At 39.7% G+C, this 24,984-nt stretch overlaps 1 protein-coding gene across 9 annotated transcripts; it reads right to left on the reverse strand.

The window, feature by feature from the left end:
• Positions 1 to 4,061: 4,061 nt before the first annotated feature.
• POLG2 (DNA polymerase gamma 2, accessory subunit) lies at positions 4,062 to 24,963 on the reverse strand. Of its 9 annotated transcripts, none has more exons than XM_043585009.1 (8): positions 23,017 to 24,963; positions 19,221 to 19,347; positions 18,990 to 19,095; positions 17,584 to 17,757; positions 11,646 to 11,786; positions 9,151 to 9,195; positions 6,425 to 6,525; positions 4,062 to 4,261 (listed from the first exon to the last, which is right to left on the reverse strand). In XM_043585009.1, exons 1-8 carry the CDS (start codon positions 23,576 to 23,578, stop codon positions 4,096 to 4,098), a joined length of 1,422 nt encoding a protein of 473 aa, XP_043440944.1. In that variant the 5' UTR covers positions 23,579 to 24,963; the 3' UTR covers positions 4,062 to 4,095. The 9 variants fall into 9 exon arrangements, with proteins under 9 accessions (XP_043440944.1, XP_043440947.1, XP_043440942.1 ...); XM_043585012.1 differs by having other exon boundaries at positions 4,062 to 4,232; positions 9,151 to 9,231; XM_043585007.1 differs by having other exon boundaries at positions 9,151 to 9,231.
• Between the last annotated feature and the right edge of the window lie 21 nt (positions 24,964 to 24,984).

Here is a 24,984-nt window from a genome sequence, read left to right on the forward strand (position 1 = left end):
ACACACTACCCAGCCACGATTTGGCACATCATCCTGTTCTATTACCTACAACACTATCACTATCTGAAATTACCTGAAATTGTCCATGTGCCTCCTGCTTAGCATCTGTCTCCACCTGCCCACCCCTGGAAGGGACTTGTCTGTGTTGTTCACCACTACGTCCTTAACACTTACAGTCCCTGGGACTCAGGTGCTCAGAAAGCCTTTTTGAATGAACAAGATGAATAAATAGAGAACACATACAATAACAGGCCGGTCTTCAGGAAAAGCACAATTATCTGAGAGAAATTTCTCCCATGCTTCCTTACAGGACGATGTGGTATAACAGCAAACAAATGCCTTCAAAAACACTCTTATGGCTAAATCAACAATGAGTTCACAGGACTATTTCTTAGTAACATCTTTCAATAGATATTGGTGTGATGTAATACGTGAGAAGGGTATTTGGTAAAAACAAATGTATTAAAAATAATTGGATTGGAGGGAAAATACATCAAAACAATACCATGCAGGTGTGCAGCTCTCAGACAGATTTAATGGGAACTGCTGCTGGAGTGAGCATCAGAAATCACCTGTAGGTTTTAAAAATATACTTGCGTGGGCCCAACGGTCAGAGATTGTTATCAGAAAGAATGGGGCTCAAATATATTCAGATTTTTAAAAGCTCCACAGGGGATTCTGATGTAGAACTCCAGCTGGACATCTGTGATCTGGAAAAACCTCCATAAATATTACTTACCTCACCTGCAGTGTAAACATTCTATGTTGCCAATTAGTGCAGATGCCGTAGCAGTCAAACCAGGAATACAATCTCCTGTGAAGGCTGAGGCCCCTAAAAGGAAAAGGTACCTAAATAAAGGGACCTGTCAGTACTACGGAGAGCTCTAGAAAAATGTTTTAAAACTTAAAAAATTCTTAGTTATATTAAAACTAAGTATTGAACCCCAAAATGCAAAAATGAAATTTAAACTTTTAAGTAGACGTACAGGGGTCATATTGGTATTGCAATTCTGAGACTGATGTAATTAAGGTAAAATAAAGCAAATAAGCAGTTGTGAGATGTGGCTTTCTAATTTTATCATTACCCTCAATAGTCCTGAGAACTGGGATTTTGGAATGGGAATACAAATGTCTGATAAAAGAGATTAAGTAAAACCCCTGCAGTCCTAAAGGGCATGAGGGGACTTTTTTGGGGTGATGGAAATGTTCTATATTGTCACTCTGGTAGTAGTTACCCATTTATCTAAAACCCATAATTTGTACATTTAAAATAGGTAAATTTATTGAAGATAAATTATATCTCAATAAAGCTGATTAAAACATATACATACACACACACACGCTCGTTGTGAACACTGAAAAGGCCTAGACACAAAGTCCACTTTCTAACTATCAGTACCCCTAGTACCCGGAGTACAGCATCCAAATACTGTTTTCCATTAAAAGGAACCAGGGTTTCTTGGAGAAACTCTGAAATATACAATCTCTAGATCAGACATTAGATATCAAGGAAGTTATCAAACACTACTAAAGTTATGTCAAAAGGACTCCAGGCCAACTTGAAGAAGCTCCCACTGGCTAAAGATGGGACAATTTATCCTACCTCTCTCATACCTCTAAGCAAGTAAGAGATGTTTTTCTTTACAGAAGTATTCTAACTAATGAATGAAGATGTAAGAAAATCAGAATATCACCATTTTGCCACCTCTAATGAACTGACTGACCTAAGCATTGATCAACGATTGATTGCTAGCATCCCCAAAAGAGAAACCACCAGACATTACTGCCTCCTGATGGGAGAACACAACCTAGGAAAAATCGTGTCTCCCCGCCCCAGCCCCCAAATTAAACTTGAAACTGATCAAGCCTCTGGATTCAACTTCCACTCTACAGGAATTATATATAGAGAAGAACAGGTTAAACCCTCATGGGGATGCAGTAAGCACGGTCCAAACAGTGACAAAGCCTGTAAAATAAGCAGCCTAATTTCTTAAAAAAGGAAAAACAGAGAGAGAGCTCAAATTTATGGGATAAGAGAGACTAAAAGACCTAACAATCAACTTCAATTTTATGAAATTATGAGACAATTGAAAATCAAGTGGATATTTGATATTAAAGAATTGGTTTTGGGGTGCCTGGGTGGCTCAGGCAGTTAAGTATCCAACTTGGGCTCAGGTCATGGTCTCACAGTTCCTGAGTTCAAGCCCTGCATCGTATTCTGCACTGATAGCCCAGAGCCTGCTTTGGCTTCTCTGTCTCCCTCTCTCTCTGCTCCTCTCCTGCTCTCTCTCAAAGATAAATAAACATTAAAAAAAAAAAAAAAGAATTTGTTTTTAAAAACTTTTTATTATGAAAATTCTCAAACATATGCAAAAATAGAAAAGCATTACAATGAACCTCCATGTACCCATCACCCACCTCCAACAACTCAGAGATATTTTATCTATATTCCACCACTTTTTTTTTTAACTGGAGAATTTTAAGGCATGTTTCAGATATTGTATAATTTCACTCAAAAATATTTAAGTATGTGTCTCTTTCAGATAAGGATGTTTAAAAAAAAAAAAAGCCATAATACCATCATCAGACTCCCAAGGAAATTGTCAATAATTCCTTCATATCATCTAGTATTAATGTTTTTAGGTGGGATAACGGTTAACAAAAGATACTTAACTGAAATCCTTACAGACGAAATGATACCCGTAATCTGCTTCAAACTGGAATGGAAAGGTGGTGTTAGGGGGAGGAAGCAAGATGTTCACAGGCTGATGGTTGCTGGTGCTGGGCCATAGTATTTGGAGTCAATTACACTATTGTCCATATATTTGGAATTTTTGCCAAGTGAGTAATGACAGCATAATTAACACAAACATAATCGGCACACAAAAGTCTAAAGATTTCTTTTATCTATGAGAAGCAGACACAAAATACACTGTAACACTAAATTATGCCATCTAACATTTTATTTTGCGTTTTAAAAATAAATGTGCTAATTTTTTAAAGTTTAGTTTTATGTTAATCTTCAGTATTTGACAATACACATGTGGCAGATTCTAGAAAGACTCCTTCTTTCCTGATAGTAGAACCCATTTCAGAGAGACGACACTACTAAAGCCCCAAAGAATAAACTGTGTGTGACCCAAATTAATCATGATATTCTCATCCCCTCAGATAGTGACTGGCCTACGAGTGACCAGATGACCCAGTTCTGACCAATGAAATGTAAATAAGTCTTTTAATTGGGATGCCTGGAAAAGCTTTTACTTTCCCAATTAAAAAGGAAAGAGTTGGGGCACCTGGGTGGCTGTCGGTTGAGCGTCCGACCTTGGCTCAGGTCATGATCTCACGGTCTGTGAGTTCAAGCCCCGCATCGGGCTCTGTGCTGACAGCTTGGAGCCTGGAGCCTGCTTCCGATTCTGTGTCTCCCTCTCTCTGACCCTCCCCCGTTCATGCTCTCTGTCTCAAAAATAAATAAACATTAAAAAAATTTTTTGAAAAAAAAAGGAAAGAGTTTTGGCTGGTTAGCTCTTGCTTCCTTGACTTTCTTCCTAACCAGAATGTGGACAAGAAGCCTAGCCAGGAGTCACCTTATGAGCATGTAGCAGCAAGTACAAAAATAAAAACCCAAATACTAAAGATGGTACAATAGAAAGCTATCAAGAGCCTGGGTCCCTAACTATAATTGAAATAATTAGACCAGCTCTGGACAGTCCACCCCCTGGACTTCTTGTTATGAGAAAAACAAACCACAATTTGCTTAATCCAATATGTTGGATTTTTTTTAAATATTTTATTTTCAAGGAATCTCTACACCCATTGTAGGTCTTGAACTCACAATCCTGAGATTCGAGAGTCACATGCTCTTCCAGCTGAGCCAACTAGGGGCACCCCATATAGTGGGATTTTTGTTTCTTGTAGCTGCACATATTTCTGATAGAATGGAATACATCAAGATATATCAGGAATAAAAACTGAATTTTAAAAAAGCACTGAAAATGTCTACTTCATAAGTGTAAAGGTGCTAAAACCAAATCTAAGTTAATAGAAGACAATCAAATTAGGAAGGAAGAATATTTATTATATAAACATTAAAATCTATACATTCTTAGCTGATGATATATACTTGATTAAAAAGTCTTTTACTTTGGATATATGCATCATTTCCTTCATTGTGGTGTCTCTACTTCTCAGATGTATTAACCCATTCTCCAAAGTAGCGTCAGTAATCAAAACTGTGAAGAGAATACTCATTTCATCATATCTGAGGGAAAAAGTAGTCAAACAAAACACATGAGCACAAATTAAATTGTAAATTCACCATACTACCAGCTTTAATTACTTTAGAATCCAGTCACTTTCCAGAGTCACAAAACTCAAAGGCAGGGCTTGAAAGGTAGACCAAAAAACTTTTTCAAAGTTTCCAAATTGTATTCAAAGTAAACTTTTCATAAAGTTTCTCTGAATTATTGTAATAGATGGAAAGTCATAAAAAACTAAAATTTGAGAAATAAACACTGGTACCTCAACGCATCATTTGGGGTGAAATTATGGATGAACCTCAGAATAACTGTAGCCTTTTGGTACTTGGATACAATTCAAGAAAAATTACTTTAGACTAAATTCTCTTATAATACTACTGTAACAAAGATCTTGGGTACAATACATTATACCCAAACCATGCTTGCTTAATACAGAACTTAGTATGCTAACTTATAGTTTCTAGTTCAGCAATAACTGAATATTTCGCACTGGCCTTCTTTCTGCTTACCCAGTTACACTACCTCATTGTTTTCTTTCTAGAATTCCATCAGCAATTATCCTATTTATCTATTTACTTGTTTACTCTCTACTTTGTCCCACTAGAATATAGGCTTCATAAGAACAGGAATCTTTTCTGTCTTGTTTATTGCTGTTATCAAAGTGCACAAAATATAGTAAGTGTGCTTAATAAATATTCCATTAAAAAGCTCTTGGGCTTTACCATTCAAAAACAACTGTAACTTGATAATATTCAATTATCCTTCAGTGACACAAAGGATAAGATTTTAGAACTCACAGGACTGGCAGGTTCAAGCAGCACCTTTCAGTTTTACATACAATGAAACCATTACTTGCTTTATCTATAGAAACCTGTTTTTCCTCTGACATCATCTGAAAGGCGTATTTTAACAAGTTGCTAGAGAACTGAAGACAAAAACATAAAGCTTCCCAACTTTTCACCCAAAAGATAGTCAGCACAAAAAGTTATTAAGATAACAAAATAAACCCAAAGGAGGGAAGAATGGATTATTTGAAAAACAGAAGTTAATGAAATAGCAGGGGGTAAGACTAGAGACAGAAGATCAATCAGGAGGGGCGCCTGAGTTAAGGGTCCGACTTCAGCTCAGGTCATGATCTTGTGGTTTGTGAGTTCAAGCCCTGTGTCAGGCTCTGTGCCAATAGCTCAGAGCCTAGAGCCTGCTTTGGATTCTGTGTCTCCCTCTCTCTCTGCCCCTCCCCAACTCACGCTCTCTCTCTCTCAAAAAATAAACATAAAAAAATTAAAAAAAAAAAAAAAAAGATCAGGAGATTACTGCAAGGACCAGCCAGAAGACAGACACTGTTGACTTTAACTTGGGCAGTGTACTAAGGATCGAGAGATGGGTCCAAGATACTATTCAGGAGGCAGGCTGGCATGTAGTGATGAACTGGAGGTGAAGAGTAAGGAAGAGGAAAGAGTTAAGGACGATAAATCCAGGAATGTGTCTGGATCAACTAGGTGAACAGAGGTGCTGATCACTGAAACTAGTCCTCTGTCCTTTGTCTGGGATGGAATTATCTTCCACTCAGCCTCAGAATGAACCACAACACAAGCAAGGAAAAGGCACTCCACTCATGTTCCCTCAGTCCTAATTCAATAAATGTGTCTAATACACATAAATGCATCCTTGATAAAATGATAAACTCGGGTACACATAGTCCATGACATTAAGTCTTAAAGCTGCACATAGTATGTGCTCAGATACACCTGATGAATACTGTTCCTGCTATAGCAATTAACTAGGGGCACATGGTTCTGTAAATGGGAGAGTTAGGAATAATTTTATGTAGATATAAATAGATATTTAGAAGGATATTTAGAAGAGATTTCTGTTACTCATAAAGAAACATCACAGGATCAAAACCTCTGAACACAAACAATTCTTGGGGTGCATGGGTGGCTCAGTTGGTTAAGCGTACAACTTTGGCTCTGGTCATGATCTAGCAGTTTATGAGTCTGAGCCCCATGTTGGCCTCTGTGCTGACAGCTCAGAGCCTGAAGCCTGCTTCAGATTCTGTGTTTCCCTCTCTCTCTGCCCCTCCCCTGCTCACGCTCTGTTTCTCTCTCTCTTTCTCTCACTCTCTCAAAAATAAATGTTGGAAAAAAAAAAAAGACAATTCTTACTTTGAATAAAGTTGTTCCAGTGAGGAGTGCACAGTTTCCAAATAACCAGGCCACACAGAAATTCCATTTTCTAGTAATTCACTAAATAGTCCCTGACAAACCTGAGAAAAAATACATAAAATTCAAATACGAAGGAAGTAAAAGTAGCTAGGATGATTACCCTGTTTTCATGAAACCACTAATCACCTTTTCCAGTGTTTAAAATGGGCATAAATTCTTTTAGTTATGTGATAATAGTGTTCACAATTCATATACTATATACTTACAAGCTGCATACCTCCTCTGGAAATGAAGAAATTAAGCACTGCAAAGCTGAATACTAAATGCAAATATTCTCTGAGAGAAAATTTTATACCAAATACAGGAATTTTTGTCATCATCGTTATCATTCAAAACACTAACAAAACCAAAGCAGATTCTGTTGGAGAAAAAACAGTCCAAAGCGCTGTGCTAACTGTGAACTCATCTGAGAGCAGGGCACTGAGCCCCAGGGTTGTACAACCATGTCAGGCAGAGAGGAAACAAGGGAGAAGTAGTCAGATGAGCATGATGAAAACGGGGACAACAGTGTTCCTGAAGGCAACTAAAGAAAACGTTTCCAGGACACAATGACTGATTTTGGCGGAACGCTGTGCACAAAAGCCTGACTGGAAATACAGAAGTAGTAAGCAGTAATATTACATAATTTACATATTAAACAGTTTTCTTAACAAGCAATGGTGAAGCAAAACAGAGCAAAAACTTTAAACATCCTTAACAATCTGGAGAAGGGTTTCTCCCCCTCTGAATGCTGACACAGGATACTTAGCAGCATCCCTGGCCTCCACGAGATACCTCTAGCACTCCTCTCCCCACAACTGACAATCAAAGCTGTCTCTAGACAACACCAAATGTCCCTGGTGGGGAGGCTGACCATCGCGGACTGGGGAGTGTGGAGGGAGTGCCTGAGCGACAGTACTGTTTCTCAAACTTCAGCTAGCATTAGAATCCCCTGGAGGGTTTGTCAAACACATGTTGCATCACCAGAGTTTCTGATTCAGTGGCTCTGCGGCGAGGACCAAGAATCTGCCTTTCTAACAAGTTCCGAGGGAAAGACCGTAACTAAGTAGGTGGGTATTAAGGTACTTGATATTTTGGGGATAGGTGAGAATATAAATATTAATAAATCTAAGTAAGAAGTTAACAGAGAAAGGTAAACATAATTGTGGATTTTAACAGGTTAGTGGTTGACAGCAAACAATTTGCTCTTTTGGGGCACCTGGCTGGCTCATTAGGTTGGATGTTCGACTCTTGATTTCGGCTCGGGTCATGATCTCGTGGTTCGTGGCATCAGTCCCCACATCAGGCTCTGTGCTGACAGTGCAGAGCCTGCTTGGGATTCTCTCTCTCCCTCTCTCTCTCTGCCCCTCACCCCCCGCTATATATAAACTTAAAAAATTTTTGCTCTTTTGGAAGGTAGAAGAGAAATGGCTCTAAGCATGATTAGGTCCTGAAGACATGGGATAAGGACAATCCCCACACCATGAGTGAGAATACAAATACACCATGCAGCCAATATGGAGACAATCTCACTGACACAGTGAAATTAAGGATTCATATCCATTTTATCCAGTAATCCCATCTTCATGTATATAACCAGCAAAAAACCCTTGCATAGCCCAGAAACTTCTGTCATACTGCTGAAGGAAAAAAGTTAGAAACAGAGTAAGATATACAACATGCTCCCTTTTGGTAAATTAAAAACACCCACGGGACACAATACTATTATATTCTTACATGTAAACGAAACCAAAACAAAACAAGGCCTGCAATTACAATGACAAATATTTAAGGAGCAGAGTTCTTTTTTGTCCTTCAAGCAAAAAACCCCAAGGAACTTCTACCTACAAGAGTGCTGGGGAGTCCGCCATGACCCCAGGGGGAAAAGTGGAAGTTAAACCATTACCTTCCCTTCCTCTGTGTGCACTACCTGCCCCTCCCCCCAAGACCTCTCCACAGGACCCTGAAGAAAAAAGCTGGGTGAATCTTGCTAGGGTCCTCACTCAGTTGCTAGATGGGTCTGAGTCACCCAGGACCCAGCATCACTGTGAAGGGGGGTCTCAAAAGAAACTAAAACCACCCTCCTGGCTTTTCTCAAGAGTATTTCATTAGGCTAGATAGATTAGAAAAACCAAAACCAGATTACAGATCTAGAACTTGTGTTTATATCAATAGGTATCAAAAGTGTTATGTTAAAATTGTAAGTAGGCAAGAAATAACTCACTAGACATCTGTACAAATATTCGGATTACCAAAACTATGCACACTCATTTAAAAAATGCAACTATCACTAAGCATGACTTAACAGTAAAATCCACTGACCTGTATGCAGCTTCTTTTATATACTATAGTTCCAATTATCTATAATTAACCATAGAATTTATCCATAGCCATTTAATTAAATTTTTTAAGAAGCCAATGAGGGATGCCTGGGTGGCTCAGTCAGCTGAGTGTCCAATTCTGGATTTCAGTTTAGATCATGATCCCAGGGTCACGGTATCTATCCCCAGGGCTTGGAATTCTCTGTCTCCCACTGACCCTCTACCCCACTTCCTCTCTCTCTCTCAAATAAAAAAATATTAATTTAAAAAAACCAAACAAATCAAAAATGTTAAATGGCAAGCTATCCATTTGTTTGAAATAATGGTAATAATTAAAATCATGACATTAAAACTCATTTAACCCACCTGTCTTAATTCCACTGTTGGGCCTCTTCCCACATCCAAAGCAACCTTAACAGGGGCTAAACAAGGGTGAAGTTTAAGTACCTAAAGCAATTTAAAGAGAGGGGGGGGGAAGGACAGCACACCTTGTTTAAACATAACACAAGCACTAACAAACATAGAGCTTCTTAAACAGTAAAATTTTGTATGAAAACGGAAGCTAGCTGAGGTCAGAAAAAAATCATGTAATGATGTACTTAGCTGGCTATATCCAGGTGCTCATTGACTTCTCCACTTAAATGTTCTGCAGAAATAAGCTCACTTGCTACTCTTCCATTTTCTGACAACTCCATTTTCCCTCAATCAAAATGCCCCTTCCTGGCATCACTGCCTTCCCTACCCAGCCAGAGCCATGTGGCTTATCATTTGGACTCTCTTTTGCCAAAACTTACCACTTTTCTTATTCATCCATCCACTCAACAAATATTGAACAGCTACTTAGTGCCAGAAACAGTTCTACGTACTGGGGACAAAACTCCCTGCCCCTCATGGAGGGGATAAACGGATAATAAACAAGTAAATCATATATTTGAAGGTGGTATGGGAGGAGACAGGAAGTGCTGGTGAGTGGTGGATTGGAGAGGCTGTTTGCAATTTTTTTTAGTTTAACTTTATTTTTTTTTTTTTTGAGAGGGTGCACGCACATGAGTGGAGAAGGGGCAGAGAGAGAGGGAGACAGAATCCCAAGCCGGCTCCACGTCATGAGCACAGAGGCCAACATGGGGCTCAAACTCATGAACTGTGTGACATGGGAGATCATGACCTGAGCCAAAATCAAAGGTCGGGTGCTTAACTGACTGAGCCACCCAGGCACCGCTGCAATTTTAAATAAGGTGGTAAGAGAAGTTCTTCTCTCTGAGGTGACACTGGAGCAGACTTGAGAGGTGCAAGTGGGTCCTGGAGGAGGCGCATCCCAGCCAAATGGAAGCATGACCTGCAGCATGTCCTAGGAACAGCAAGGAGGTCTGTGCTGCTGGAGCAGGCGTGTGAGGTCAAAAGGGAAGGGTTTTGTGAAACACTTGGGAGGCTTTGCCTTTTCATCTGAGTGAGCGGAGGAGTTTAGTGGAATGTTCTGAGCAGCCGGGCAAAGTAACACGTACCTTTTAAAAGGGTCATTCAGTGCCAGAGGGAGGGGATGGTGGTGGCTTAGATCAGAGTGGAAGCAGTTGGTGGTAAGAAATGGTCAGACACAGGGGCGCCTGGGTGGCACAGTCAGTTAAGTCTCCGACTTCAGCCAGGTCACGATCTCGCGGTCCGTGAGTTCAAGCCCCGCGTCAGGCTCTGGGCTGATGGCTCAGAGCCTGGAGCCTGTTTCCGATTCTGTGTCTCCCTCTCTCTCTGCCCCTCCCCCGTTCATGCTCTGTCTCTCTCTGTCCCAAAAATAAATAAACGTTGAAAAAAAAAAATTTAAAAAAAAAAAGAAATGGTCAGACACAGGATATATTTTGAAGACAGAGTCCAATGGTTTTTGCTGACGGTTTGGATGTGGGATATGAGAGAAAGAACGGATCCCCCTTGTTTGCTATACGTCCTATAAATCCCAGCCCCTGAACAATTCTATAATCCAACTTTAGGGGCCTATCAGGCTAAATGAACACTGCATAATAAATCACTTAGCTCTGCAGCGTGGTAGGACAAATTCAGTTTCCAGTCCCAGTTGAGTACCCAACATGTCCAAATTGATTTGGGGCAGCTCCCTTTTGCATTCAAGGGGGATATGAATACTCTAAATTCTTGCCAATTAAACCGTACTCCTCCCCAGTTTAAGTTAATAATCCTGCCTTCTAATTCCCTAAGAAAATAGAGGGTATGAGGAAAACTTCCTTCAAAGGCTAACCAGCCCTGGTAGCCTATCTATACAATCATTTCTCTCCTCCCTGCTTTTTCAAATAATTCCTTTTCAAGACCAATCCCTCCCACTTGTGTTCTTGATCCTGCCTTGACTCCTCATGTTTCTTCCAAAATCTTGCTCCATTAGTCATTTATTTTCTTTCTTCCTCTCTCTTGATTTTGAGCCCTTAAAAATGTCCTTTATCCAGGCCCATAGCTAGCTCTTATGATCTACTCAATAGCCACTTGGGGTCCGACTAGAAGCAGTAAGGTCAATACCACAAGTCTTACTAGTGTGACATAATCCTACTTAACACTCTGATACAAATGGAAGCCATCGAGGGAAAGGCTCAGGAGCTAAGAATCAGAGATTTCTGTCTACCTGTCTGCCAGGATCAAACAGAAATGCCTCTGGGATTACCCAATAGGAATGCCTTGTTCTATTCTGTGAGAACCTGCTTATTATTCCTGTGGCCAGATTCTAAAAATCTGAAAAACAGTAAAATAACTTGCACTAAAAGAAATGTATTATTCACAGTTTGTGTTAGAAACCAAGTATACTAATAACATGAGTGAAAAAAACATATACTTCTAGTTTCCCAAGTTTATCTCTGAAATATTAAAAGCACCTTTCTATGAAGATTCTTCTTTCTTGTAAAGGAGCTCTCTGTTAGCTGGAAAGAATCGTAGAGATAAGCCAGCATGCCTCGGTCTAGATTTCCACTTACAGATAAAACATAAGGAACCACATTTTTTCGTCCATCTCGGCCCTTCATAGAAAAGTAGAACAAACATAAAGTATCATTTAGCAGAGCTATCTCTTAAAACTATAGACTTAGAGAATCAGAACACAAACTTACAAATTCATTTAAGAAAGTATCTACTCTGGGCCAGGCCTATACTAGTCACTGGACCCACAAAGATGGTTATGACACATTTCCTGCTTTCAGGGAGATTAGGATTTAGATTAGATCATTAAATCTCAATTGACTATGTATTAGAACTGTCTTGAATTAAAAAAAATTTTTTTTAATGTTTATTTACTTATTTATTAAAAACAATTTTTTTTTAACGTTTTATTTATTTTTGAGACAGGGAGAGATAGAGCATGAACGGGGGAGGGTCAGAGAGAGAGGGAGACACAGAATCTGAAACAGGATCCAGGTTCTGAACAGTCAGCACAGAGCCCGATGCGGGGCTCGAACTCACGGACAGTGAGATCGTGACCTGAGCCCAAGTCAGACGCTTAACCGACTGAGCCACCCAGGCGCCCCTAATGTTTATTTATTTTTGAGAAACAGAGCACAAGCAGGACAGGGGCAGCAGGCGGGGGGGTTGGACACACAGAATCTGAAGCAGGCTCCAGGCTCTAAGCTGTCAGCACAGAGCCCAATGTGGGGCTCGAAACTGAGCCATCCAGGGGCCTCATAAAACTGCCCTGAATTATAAAATGTAAAGGTTTTGGGGCACCTGGGTGACTCAGTTGGTTGAACATCTGACTTCGGCTGAGGTCATGATCTCACAGTTTGTGAGTTCTAGCCCCAAAGGGGCTTGCTGCTGGCAGCACAGAGCCTGCTTCAGCTCCTCTGTTCTGTTTTTCTCTCAAAAAAACAAAACAAAAACAAAAAACAAACAAACCCCGTTAAAAATAAATAAATGAATAAAATGTAAAGGTTTTGTGTTGGGCCCCACTCCCAGAGGTTCTCAACTACCTGGACAAGAGTGGGACCCCAACATCACTACTTTTCCAGTGTTCCCTACATGAGCGTTATAATACAGATTATAATATCACAATAAAGTTCAGAAAGGCCCTTAGAGAAAACAACAATTGGTACACTTAGGGATAGGGGTTTGGAGTATAATCTATGTAAATGTAAAGTTCTTATAAGAAGCAAACATCTTTTAAAAACCTGCATTGGAGTTATTACTTTAAGGCTACAATTAAGAATGTAAAATATACCATAATGTATGATATAAATCAGATACTGATAAGAGACCAATTATTTCCTTCCTTTTATTTAAAAAAAATTTTTTTTAATGTTTATTTGTTTTTGAGAGACAGAGAGATAGAGCATGAGGAGCGGAGGGACAGAAAGAGAGGAAGACACAGAATCCAAAGCAGGCTCCAGGCTCTGAGCTGTCAGCACAGAGCCCAATGTGGACCCTGAACCAACGAACTGTGAGATCATGACCTGAGCTGAAGTCGGACGCTTAACCGACTGAGCCACCCAGGCACCCTTCTTTCCTTCCTTGTAAGCTCATAAACAACCATCTCAAAATTTTTAAAATGTCAATTCTAAAAATTAAAAAGGTTCTGCATATAAACAGTTCTACCTTCATTCTTTTTTTTTTTACTGTTATCACTGTCATCTGAACATTCATGTAATTCTGATACTTAAAAAATTTGTCAATCCTCAACTTATCCATGATCAAGCATAGTTTTCACTAATACATATATGTACTGACATTTTAAACCCATCTTTATGGCATATGGTACCGTAAAGATTAATGTAAATTTGTTCTCAAAAGGCAGTAAACTTCCTGAAATCTGGGATTCTATTATAACTCTATTAATTGGCATCTTGTACACATTTATAGATATGATACTTAATATAACTCTTGAGGCACTGCAAGCTTCTGTGGTGCCATTTGAATTAAAAAAAAAAGACTAAATTGTGTTTAAGTATTAGGAAGGCTTTAATGTTTTCCTTTTTTAATGAAGATTTTATTTTTATTGTTACTTTTTAAAGTTTATTTATTTTTGAGAGAGAGTGAGAGACAGAGAGCAAGCCGGGGAGGAGCAGAGAAAGAGGGAAACACAGAATCCGAAGCAGGGTCCTGGCTCTGAGCTGTCAGCACAGAGCTCGACAGGGGGCTTGAACTCACAAACTGCCAGATCATGACCTGAGCTGAAGTCAGACGCTCAACCAACTGAGCCACCCAGATGCCCCAAAGATTTTAAGTAATCTCTATACCCAACGTGGGACTTAAACTCACAACCCCGAGATCAAGAGTCACATGCTCTACTGACTGAGCCAACCAGATGCAGCTAATGTTTTCTAATTCTTTGATAATTGGATATCCAAGGATGCCAAGGTATCCAATGGTAACTCTTTTCTTAGCTAGAATATCTGATTTCTTATACCATCCAGAATAAACTTCTTTCTATGCTCACTTTGTTCTTTAGACGTTGCTGATCTACTTCACCATTCTCAAAAAAATCCCTCCAAGAATGTATTTAGATGTTAACTGTAAAATTTACTAAAAACAAACACCAAATAGCCCAAGAAGCCTTTCAAAAAAACATACTAAATAGCAGAAATTCTACTTATTATTTTATAACATGTTCAACTAATGATGAGCAATTTTGAGAACCACGGAAATGGAAGAGCAACAATTTAACGGTGAGTATGAAGAGTTTTTCATGGAGATAGTAAAAAAATGAACAAAAATTAAGAGACTAATAGCCATAACAAAGAGATTATCTTCAAATTTCTAGTGATAAGACTGGGGCCCTGGCTGGCTCAGTCAGAAGAGCATGCCACCCTTGATCTGAGTTCAAGCCCTGTACTAGGTGTAGCGATTACGTTAAAAAAAAAAAAAAGACCTAAAAAAATTAAATTCCTAGTCACAAGACTGATTGGTTTTTAACTATGATAATGATTATTTAACTATGACTATGCTAACCAGGTTTCATAAGAGTGCTGAATATCCCCAAATGAAATGTGATGGTGTTGGTGCTATGGGAAAATATTCAACGAGAAGACTCTATTAGTCACCAAATAGCACATTAAAACTCCACCTGTCGCCAATCAGAAAATCTAAACATTCAAATCTGCAACAGTTCAAAAATGGGTCAGCATAGAGGCATTTGGGTGCCTCAGTCGGTTAAGCATCTGCCTCTTGGTTTCAGCTCAGGTCATGATCTCATGGTTTGTGGGTTCAAGCCCCACGTCAGGTTCTGTGCTGACAGTGCAGAGCCTGCTTGGGATTCTTTCTCGCTCCCTCTTTCTCTGCCCCTTCTCCACCCCCACCCCCCTCTCTTTCTCAAAATAAATAAACTTAAAGAAAGGGTCAGCATGGGGGTGGCTGGCTGGCTCAGTCTGTTGAGCATCCCAGTCTTGATTTCTGCTCAGGTCATGATCTCATAGATCAAGCCCCATATAAGGCTCTGTGCTGACAATGCAGAGTCTGCTTGGGATTCTCTTTCTCTCTGCCCCTCCCCTCCTCAAAATAAATAAACTTTAAAAAAATTAAATGAAAGACTGGGTCAGCATATAAGAGGGCTCAGCCACAATTCTATCCATCCATGTGGCTTCTAAAACTTTGTATCCATGGGTACCTTGAAAAATATTATAGACATTTATAAAGAACCCTGTGTGATGGAAAGGCAAGGTTCCTTCTCTAAGAAAACTGTATCACCTATTTAAATTTTGAAAACTTTGTTCCTTTTAGGATGTAAATGAAGAACCTTTCTTCTGTGGCCAGGGCTCAGTTTTTGGTCAGCTGGCTAGTATATTCAACTGGGAGAGATCCAGGGACCAACTTCTAGCCAGTGTGACTGGTAAAGAAGGGGACACTGAGGCCCAAAGCCAGGCTTTCTAACTAATCCTCCTTCTCTATATTCTCACCAGAGCACCTAGTGATGGGGGTTGTAAAGGGAGCGGGCAACAGCATATCTACAGTCAAGTTCTTTAGTCTTTCTTCCTTGTTCCTTCCCCTGCTTCAAACACTCACCTAGAGTGTCTGATGGGGTGGGAAGAGGGATGTATTAGGGCTGATCTTTGTATAACAATGGTAGGGACTTTGGTTACATACAAGAAATGAAAAATCAATAACTGAAGATACTGGGAGCCAGGTTTCTCACTGTCAGAGAAGAGAATTATAAATTTGGAAAGAGGTGAAGCTAGAATAAACCCTGTGACACTAGACTAGAACTTGAAGAACTGGTGTGCACTCCTAGTTTTTAACAGGTAAATACAGACACAAATATAGAGGTGAGTGTGTAAACATGTATGTACAGAATTGCCTACAAATATTTCTTAGCTGGGTCCACAGAAAGGGCCCAGAAACAATGATACCCACTTGCAAGGAGTACACCTTGTAGCAAAATCTCAGTTTTTAAATACATTTTCCTCTAATAAGAATTAAGGTTCCTTGGAGAAATGGCTGACTCCACAGCTAGGCCAAGAAACAAGATGATCCTGGAACAACTTGTTGCTACAAAAAGTAAGGAAATGCTCAGAGAATGATAGAGGTATGTCAAAAGGACCCTGGCCAAGTCTAGGACAACTTCAGCATCAAAATAAATAATGCTAGTAACAGATTATAACCCACTGAGAGAAACTGGAATGGGTAAGTCCATATTTACAGAAAGGGGGAGAAAACTCTACCCCACAGTATACTGTTGGAAAACAAATCTAATAGAGCAATAATACAATTAATAATTATAACAAATGACACCATTTAGCAACCCTCATAGTAACCACTGATTTACACAAGAAACATCAACGCATGCTCCAACTGGTAGGTCAAAATGTGGTGAGAAACAGGTTACTGACATAGTCTTAAACTGTCTGCCCACAAAAGACATATTAATTGCTCATTAATTACTAAGTACAAATTATTTGTCAACTTCATATTGGAGAAACCTGGTAGCACGATCGCAACCAAGAGATAAAAGTTAACATCCACAGTAAAAAATCTGATTATCATTTGCCTTGTGATATGACACACTGAGAGGGCAGCACCATTTCTGTGGTATTCCTAGCAAAAACACATAAATCATAAGGAAACATGAGAGAAATTCAAATTGAGGGACATTCTACAAAGTAACTACAAAGACATATACTTCTCAAAAATGTCAAAGTCATGGGGCGTCTGACTGGCTCGGTCAGTAGAGCCTGCGACTCTTAATCTCTTGGCTGTAATTTCAAGCCCACATTGGGTGTAGCAATTATTTAAAAATAAAATCTTTAAAAATAATGTCAAGGTCATCAAAGATAAAAGGAACTGTTCATCTGAAGGAAACTAAAGAGACATGACAACTACATGAAATCCTAGATTGGATATTGGACCTATGAAGGACATCATTAGGACAACATTTGAAGGATTAAGTGGATTGGATGGTAATAATTAGATTATCATTACATTCCAGATTTCGACAGCTGTGTTGTGGTTAAGTAGGTGAGTGTCCTTGCATTTCAGACATATATACTGTAGTATTAAGAGGTCATGGGCCCCCATGTCTACAATTTATTCTCAAATGGTTTCAGAAGCGATCAGTTAGGGGTGCCTAGGTGGCTCGTTGGTTAAGTTGGCTGACTCTTGATTTTGGCTCAGGTCATGATCTCATGGTTTGTTAGTTCCAGCCCCACATCGGGCTCTGTGCTGACAGTGCGGAGCCTGCTTGGGATTCTCTCTCTTTCCCTCCCTCTCTGCCCCTTCCCTGCTTGCATTCTGTCTCTGTCTCAAAATAAATCAATAAACTTAAAAAAAAAAAAAAAAAAAAAAGATCAGTTAGAGAACCTGGGTAAAAAATATATAGGAGCTTAATATAAAACATACGTGTAATTGAGACTCATTTCCAGGACACATGTTTAAAAGTTCATGGTCTCCTAGATTCCACAGGGTCTCTATTGGCTCCTTTCCCCATGGAAAATTGTAGTAAAGTTTATTTCCTTTTCGTCCCTCTTCGTCCTGACAATCACTGCTGCTGAAGTTAGATGGACTCTTGGCAAACTAGAAAAGAAACTTGTTTTATTAACTTGTTAAAATAAATGTTAAAAAGTAAAGTTGAGGGGCGCCTGGGCGGCTCAATCAGTTAAGCGTCCAACTTCGGCTCAGGTCATCATCCCGCAGTTCATGAGTTCTAACCCTGTCCAGCTCTGTGCTGACAGCTCAGAGCCTGCAGTCTGCTTCATATTGTGTCCCTGCCCCTCCCCCACTCATGCTCTGTCTCTCAAAAAAAAAAACAAATTAAAATAAGAAAACTTGTGGGGCACCTGGGTGGCTCAGTCAGGTAAGTGTCAACTTTTGATTTCAGCTCCGGTCATGATCTCATGGTTCGTGTGGTTTTGAGCCCTGCATTGGGCTCTGCATTGAGAGAGCAGAGCCTGCTTGGGATTCTCTCACCCCCCTCTCTGCCCCTTCCCTGTGCTCTCACTCTCTCAAAATAAGTTAAAATAAACATTAAAAAAAAAAAAAAAAGGAAAGCTGCCTGAGACTTTCTATGCAGGAACTGAATGCAATTGGTCAGATTCCAAATAAAAATTATGAAGTTTAGTTAAATGAGTGAATATATTGCTAAAAATACTGTTTTTAGTTTGAAAGAACTACAGAGAAAAACTGTTGGAGCTATCTAACCTTTCTGAGGTCAGTTAGTAAGAGGGGAAGGTGACCATAAACTAAGTGGGGTAAAGAAGAAAGTGTATACTCACCATTCTTATCCTTTGTGGAGAGTGTGATTATTTGTAATTATTCCACTCAGTTTAGTGGGTGTTTGGGGATTTTAAGAATTGGAGAGAGATAAGACAATGGTGAGCCACACATGCTTACTTCAACTGTTTTCCCTTCAGCAGGTACTAAAACTTAATTATAAATTACAGAACCATTTTGACAAATACAGAGTTCATGGAGGCAGGGTACAAAAGTTGAAGCTGTAGGGTGTGCAAGGGTCAAACTCTACAGCAGCCAGGAATGACAAGTGAGGGACTTGAACTCTATCTCAAATGCAAATGCTTACTCAACAAAAGCTTCTGAGCAAGAGAGACATCAACAGGTATCTTTACCAAAGAAACTTTTTATATGCAACAATGAAAATCATTACAAAGAGATTTTTACTTGCATTTATCTATTCGTTATAGCTCTTACAAGCATAACATAGCTACACCAAATAAAATTTTTTATTGTAGAGAAATATTATCTCTGACATACTAAGACACTCTACCTATTAACTATTAAATTAACGGTACCTTTCTCCACCACAGGAGTCGATGACGTAACCAGAAATCAAGCCACTGGCCTGCAGTTCTTGCTGAAGTAAACCAAACCAGTGAAGCCTCAGTCTTCTCACCGATTCTTTGGATATCAGAAATATCAGAGTTACTTATTTGGAAATTATATAATCTATCTGGATCAAAGGGAGAGTGACTGGTTCTTGACTACTTAAATACAAGGCCATGTTATTTGTTATTTTTCTGTACCTTTTAACACCATCAGGTGTCTGCTTAGTGTCAGAAACAGGATGAAAACACACTCCAATCTGAGCAAGGCCATAAGGTAGCCTCCTGTTTACCAGATCCAGGCAATTAACATAGTGCTCCAAAGCACCTGTCAAAAGATAAATTCATCATCATATAAATCTATTCCATATACCCAAGTCATAAGGGTCAGTTTATAAACAAGTTAACAATATAATAATGCCAGCAAAGCGGTACAAGTAGCATGGAACTATTAAGGCAGATCTTAATTGATTACCACTTAGTTTTAGGTGGTTTCCCCACAACTTGATTTTCAAATCAATAAGAAAGTTGAAAGCATAGTACAATAAATATCTGTAAACTCTTCAGCTAGATACACCAACTGTCAACATTCTGCCACATGTTTTCTTGTTCACCCCGAAACATTTCAGCATGTGGCTCCTGAAATTATTCTCTATCATTACTGCACCATAAAATTAATCGTGATACCACAATTTCATCTAACACATGGTCAATATTTTATTTTCTCCAGTTGTCACCCAAAATGTCATTTATTGCTGTGGTTCCTGCTCTGCGTTTTTACCAGGTCTCTTTAATCTATTTTAATCTAGAACATGTCCCCTTGCTCCTCCCTCCTTCTCTAAGTTTGCTTTTAATGACATTGACTTGACTGGAGTCCAGGACAGTCATACTCAAGATCTGGCTAATTGTTTCATTAATTGGGGTAAATCATTTTTAACAGAACTAAATACTACATAGTTGATATGTAGGTCTCCTTGCATTTTAACAGGAGGAACATAATTTCAAATCATCCCATATTAATGAAACCAAATTTGATTACCTGATCAGGTAGTAATATCCATTCCCCAACAACAGCCTGCTCAACAAACTTCCACCCAACATTTTAGAATCCATTCATGATCCTGCTTGAATCATTATACTGGGGATTGCAAAATCATTAGAAGGTGACTTTTCTGTCTTTCCTTCTACACGTATTTCATAGCTTCTGTAAAAACAATGTTTTTCCATCCCTTTCCCCTACCGACAGTCTCAACTATTTATTTTTTGATTAACACTATAAATTTCTGGGGCGCCTGGGTGGCTCAGTCGGTTAAGCCTCCGACTTCAGCTCAGGTCACGATCTCACGGTCCGTGAGTTCGAGCCCCGCGTCGGGCTCTGGGCTGATGGCTCAGAGCCTGGAGCCTGCTTCCGATTCTGTGTCTCCCTCTCTCTCTCTGCCCCTCCCCCGTTCATGCTCTGTCTCTGTCTGTCTCAAAAATAAATAAACGTTAAAAAAAAAAATTAAAAAAAAAAACTATAAATTTCTATTTTTAATGTGTTATAATCTATTACTATTACTAATTAATATTCAGCTGGATTCTCCTTCAAGCCATTATCTGTGTCCTTGTGATATAATTCTACTACTCTTCAAGTAATTCTTTGCTTTCTAGCACCATAAAATGTCTCAAACTCACTTTGTACTTTCCCTGACCCAGATCTGGGATTAGCCATTTCTCCAAGCACTGGTTCATTTTAAAAATCAAAGTCTGGGTACTAGTTGTGTTTATTGCTATTGTCATTACTTCTAGGTCCTTTCAAAATGAAGAAAGTTAAGAAATGTTTTTCAAAATTATGAGGTCATACTAATATTAATACAATATTGCTGATTCAAATTTAACATTACAAAGTTTATCCTTGCCTTCTTTTATATTTGTATCTTTTATATTATATTTGTATCTCTTTTTTCTTACAGCGAAAATCTTGGTTCCTAATAACCTTAACCTATCCATCTACTTGCTTTATCATCTAACATAAATGAAACAGCTTCAGAATTATATTTCCAACATTTCTATCTGGAATAAATCTAAATTCAAGAGTTCTTTGTGGTTCTTTATGCACTGAGATGACATCCCACTAAATGACAGCATTGTGTTCAAATTACTTGAGATTTCCACTTCTGATAATAGCACACTAGCCTGCTGATAAGAAAAGCTGGTAAAGAAATTAAAAAAAAAAAAATCTGTTTAAAGACTATCAAGGCAGTAAGGACTTGTGGGTCCAAAACATGGAGAGAAGGGTAGAGCAGAGAGGTGAACCCAACAGTTACTGTTGCTTTTTTAACGCTCAAGTAGCAGAGCTGAGAGGCTGAAATGCTGAGAACTTCCTGACAAGTTATGGGACTGGAACGTACAAAAATTGTAGTTCCGGGCTCCTGAAGGAGGAGGTGCCAAGGTAAACACTCCAGCCTTTCATGAGGGACAAAGAGCTATAGTGTAGGAGTAAAGATGAAAACACTTAAGACCAGCCTCCAATAAACTCAATCTTGAATTGCATTAAGAAGATAGGCTCCCACGATAGCTGCCTGCCGAAAGCAAAAGTAAATCCTCCCAGGAAGAAGAAAACACCACCAATATCTCAATTTATCTCTCCAACTTATACACAAATTACAGAGAATATCAGGAGAAAAGTCCAATGACCAAAAGCCGGAGATACAGACACTCGAAACAGATACATCTCGGTCATTAGACACAGACTTTAAAATGTGATTGTGTTCAAGAAAGCTGATGACAAGATGGAGGAAAAGGTTTAACACGTGTAATTTGTCACAGAAGGACAGAAGAAAGAGACAATTAACAATAACAATATCTGGAAACAAAAACATAAAAGACAATAACAATATCCAGAAACATAATGGCTGAGAATTTTAAAAAGCTATTCATAAGTAGAGGCTACCAAAGTTGTCCAGACGTGAAATAAAGAAAGCAAGGACCTTGGGAATAGAAAGTAGCAAACTGGGTAAGTCTGAGCTAAAAACACCAGTCAATTAAAGGATTCTGCAAATAAGTGGTTTTAAATTTGCTAAAGAAAAGGTCTGATATATCAAAAGATGTTTTGATGGATGGGCATCTAAGCGAGCTAAGTTTCATTTTCTAATAGGGAAGAAAACATTGATTTGTTTTGGACATAGTAACAAGTGGTGATTTAACTCCCCCAGAAAAAAGACATGGAATAATTAAAGTAGTACAACTCAGAACTGTCACAAATACTCACCAGTTTGTTTTATTAGGGAAATCTTTAAAATATGGGTACTAATTTTCAGACAACCATGGACATTGGGTTATTTTAAGTTACTTTATAGTGCCACTTAATTAAAATAGCAAGGATAGCATTTTGCAAAGATGAGAAGCTGTGGCTGCAAGTCTGTCCTGTGAAGAACCGTTATTTTTTGTTATTTTATTTTATTTTTTTTCACTTTTTTCAGAATCTCTGCTATCATGTTCTATTTGACTCCAAGGGCAAATTGTGACCTACAAATTTCTGTGTATTCACTCAAGAATTATTTATAAAGCTTTATTAGTACTATTATTTTTTTAACTGACTCAAAAATCACTTAAGGGGCACTTCAAACAACTGTAGACCAGTTTTCTGTGAGAAAAAATTGGGGGAGGGGGGATTTTCATTTTGCTCTAGAAAAATAAGCTTTTGATTAGTCTATTGTGTGTAAAATTAAAGATAACTAAGTATTTACAAACGTTTTGGTAACGTCGAACAAATGACTCACATCATTTAATTTAGGCCCGAATTCTGGAGCTGCTCAATTGAACTCTAGTGTTGTCCAGTCAAATGGACCAGTTTTCTCCATGGTAGGAAGTCAATATACCCAACTACATCAAAAAGATGAGAACCAGACAGATAATTTCCTTCCCACGTGAATACAGGGCCTGTTGCAATTCGCGAAATCTACCAAGACTGCCTTTCCACCCCATCTATTTTGAAGCATGAAATCGTGAAGCATACCGTGAAGAAGGTTCTCCCGTAGTTTCCCAGAAGTTTTTAGTAAGTTGTCAAGAAATGCTACTAGCTGTTCCTTACTCAGCTCTTTGTCTTGCAAGAGTTCGCGTAGAGTTGCTGCTGAAACTAACCTGAAGGTACTGTCCCCGGGCAGCAAAGGGCCTGGCTCATGGTGGAGGGCGTCTACCGGGAAGACCTGCTCCCTTAACACCACCACGGAGGACCACCATTCTGCCGCCAGGTTCTTCCGCAACTCTATGCCCAAGGGGCCAAAGCCGGGGTGGCACCCGCTCAGAAGAGAATGTCGGCTAAGCTGCCGCCTGCTGCCGCTGAAGAAATGCCTTCTCTGACAGATCTCTAGCAGCTCCTCGCTCCCCTCACCGGGCTCGGGGACTTCGGTCGGCTCGCTCCCCCGGGGCAGCTCCGCTTGCGACCGCAGGGGCACTCCGAAGGAGCTACTCCCTTCCGTCAAAGGCTCAGGCTGCCCCCCATCCACTCGACCTCCAAACCCAGACAATAGGCACCTGCAGACTTTCTGGCAGGCCCTGACTGCAGCACCAGAACGCATCGCCCACGGGAGTTAAACAGCAGTATCCCATTAGCTGGCTGGTCCCGGGAAACGGCCACAAACGTGAGCCCAGGAGCCAACTGCGCAGGCGCGACGGAAGTGCGCGGACGCCCGGCTGGCCACGCCCACGGAAGCGCGTCCGTGTTTCGGTTGTAGCGGCTGCAGGCCTAGGCCAGTAGCTATGGCCGGCGCAGACCCGGTACCGCTTCTCGCCTCAACCAAGTTCGGCCCCTACTTTTTAGCCATCATTAGCACCGATAAAGATCATCCTCGTCTACTTTTCACTATCGTGCTGTACCAAGTGCGCTTTGCTTTTCAAGTGTTTTGCAAATCACATCAAAATACTGTGTTCTCCAAATCGCCGTTTAAATACACCTTTTCAATTTCAGGTGTTTGCGTAAATTAACGGTTACCTCTTTTAAACTCTTAGCCCTTTGTAGATTAGAGACACAAGCTTTAGTTGAAACTCCTTGTAAATGTTACCGCTACCCCCAAAGAGCTTCTCTGCTCTCTGGGGTTGGGGTTGTGTGACAGGGAAGGGTATGGACCTTTCACACTTTGGGAGTGGTTCTCAAAAGGGAGCCCTCGGCCAGCAGTGCCTGCACCCCCTGGGAACACTTTTAGAAAAGGAGCCCTGCGACCTTTTAAACGAATCCTCCAGGTGAATGTGGAGGCACAGGGATAATCAGTGGTAGAGGCAAGTTTTCCCACTAGAGGATCCTTCCACAGGTCCATCAAAGCGTAATGCGTGATTACCGGTCTCAAAACCAAACCAGGATTACCTAGCAGGCACTTAAGACTTCACAATTTTCATTTCCACACTTAGAGCCTTTAGAATTGCCCAAATGGTGGAAAGGTGCCTCAGCCCACTGAGGAAAATTGTTGCTTCCCAAAGCCCACAACTCCAATTTCTAAGCCTCCCTTAGAGCAGTTAGGGTAACCTTGTAAGACTAATTTGGGTTAAGAGACACAAGCAACTGGATTTCACTATACTACACCAAAAGGCAGTTTGTGAAAGGAGGGTGCAATGGCTGAGGCAGTTGAATTAACCTAACAATAGTTAAAATTTATCAGGCTCAGAAAATCATTCCATACAAGCACATGTGCATTAGTTTGTAAAAAGCTTTAAGACCGTATTGCGTATTGCTTGTAATTCTATTACAAGAACTGCAAAGCTGGGCTCTATCAACGTGTTTTCCAATCAGGAAACACCAGGGAAGAGGCCTATACGCAAATAAATAAAAGCGAGAACGGGGAGAAAAATCACATTTATTAGTTCAGACAACCACAGGCTGGACACAACACACATGCTAAAAAGTGGACTGTCTTAAAACTTACTTCAAAGGTAAATAGGTAAATGTTTTCCACAGCCCCACAATCATTTCAATAAATGTTTACAAATTAAA

The sequence above is a fragment of the Prionailurus bengalensis genome, chromosome E1 (assembly GCF_016509475.1).
Source record: "Prionailurus bengalensis isolate Pbe53 chromosome E1, Fcat_Pben_1.1_paternal_pri, whole genome shotgun sequence".
NCBI classification, from domain to species: domain Eukaryota; kingdom Metazoa; phylum Chordata; class Mammalia; order Carnivora; family Felidae; genus Prionailurus; species Prionailurus bengalensis.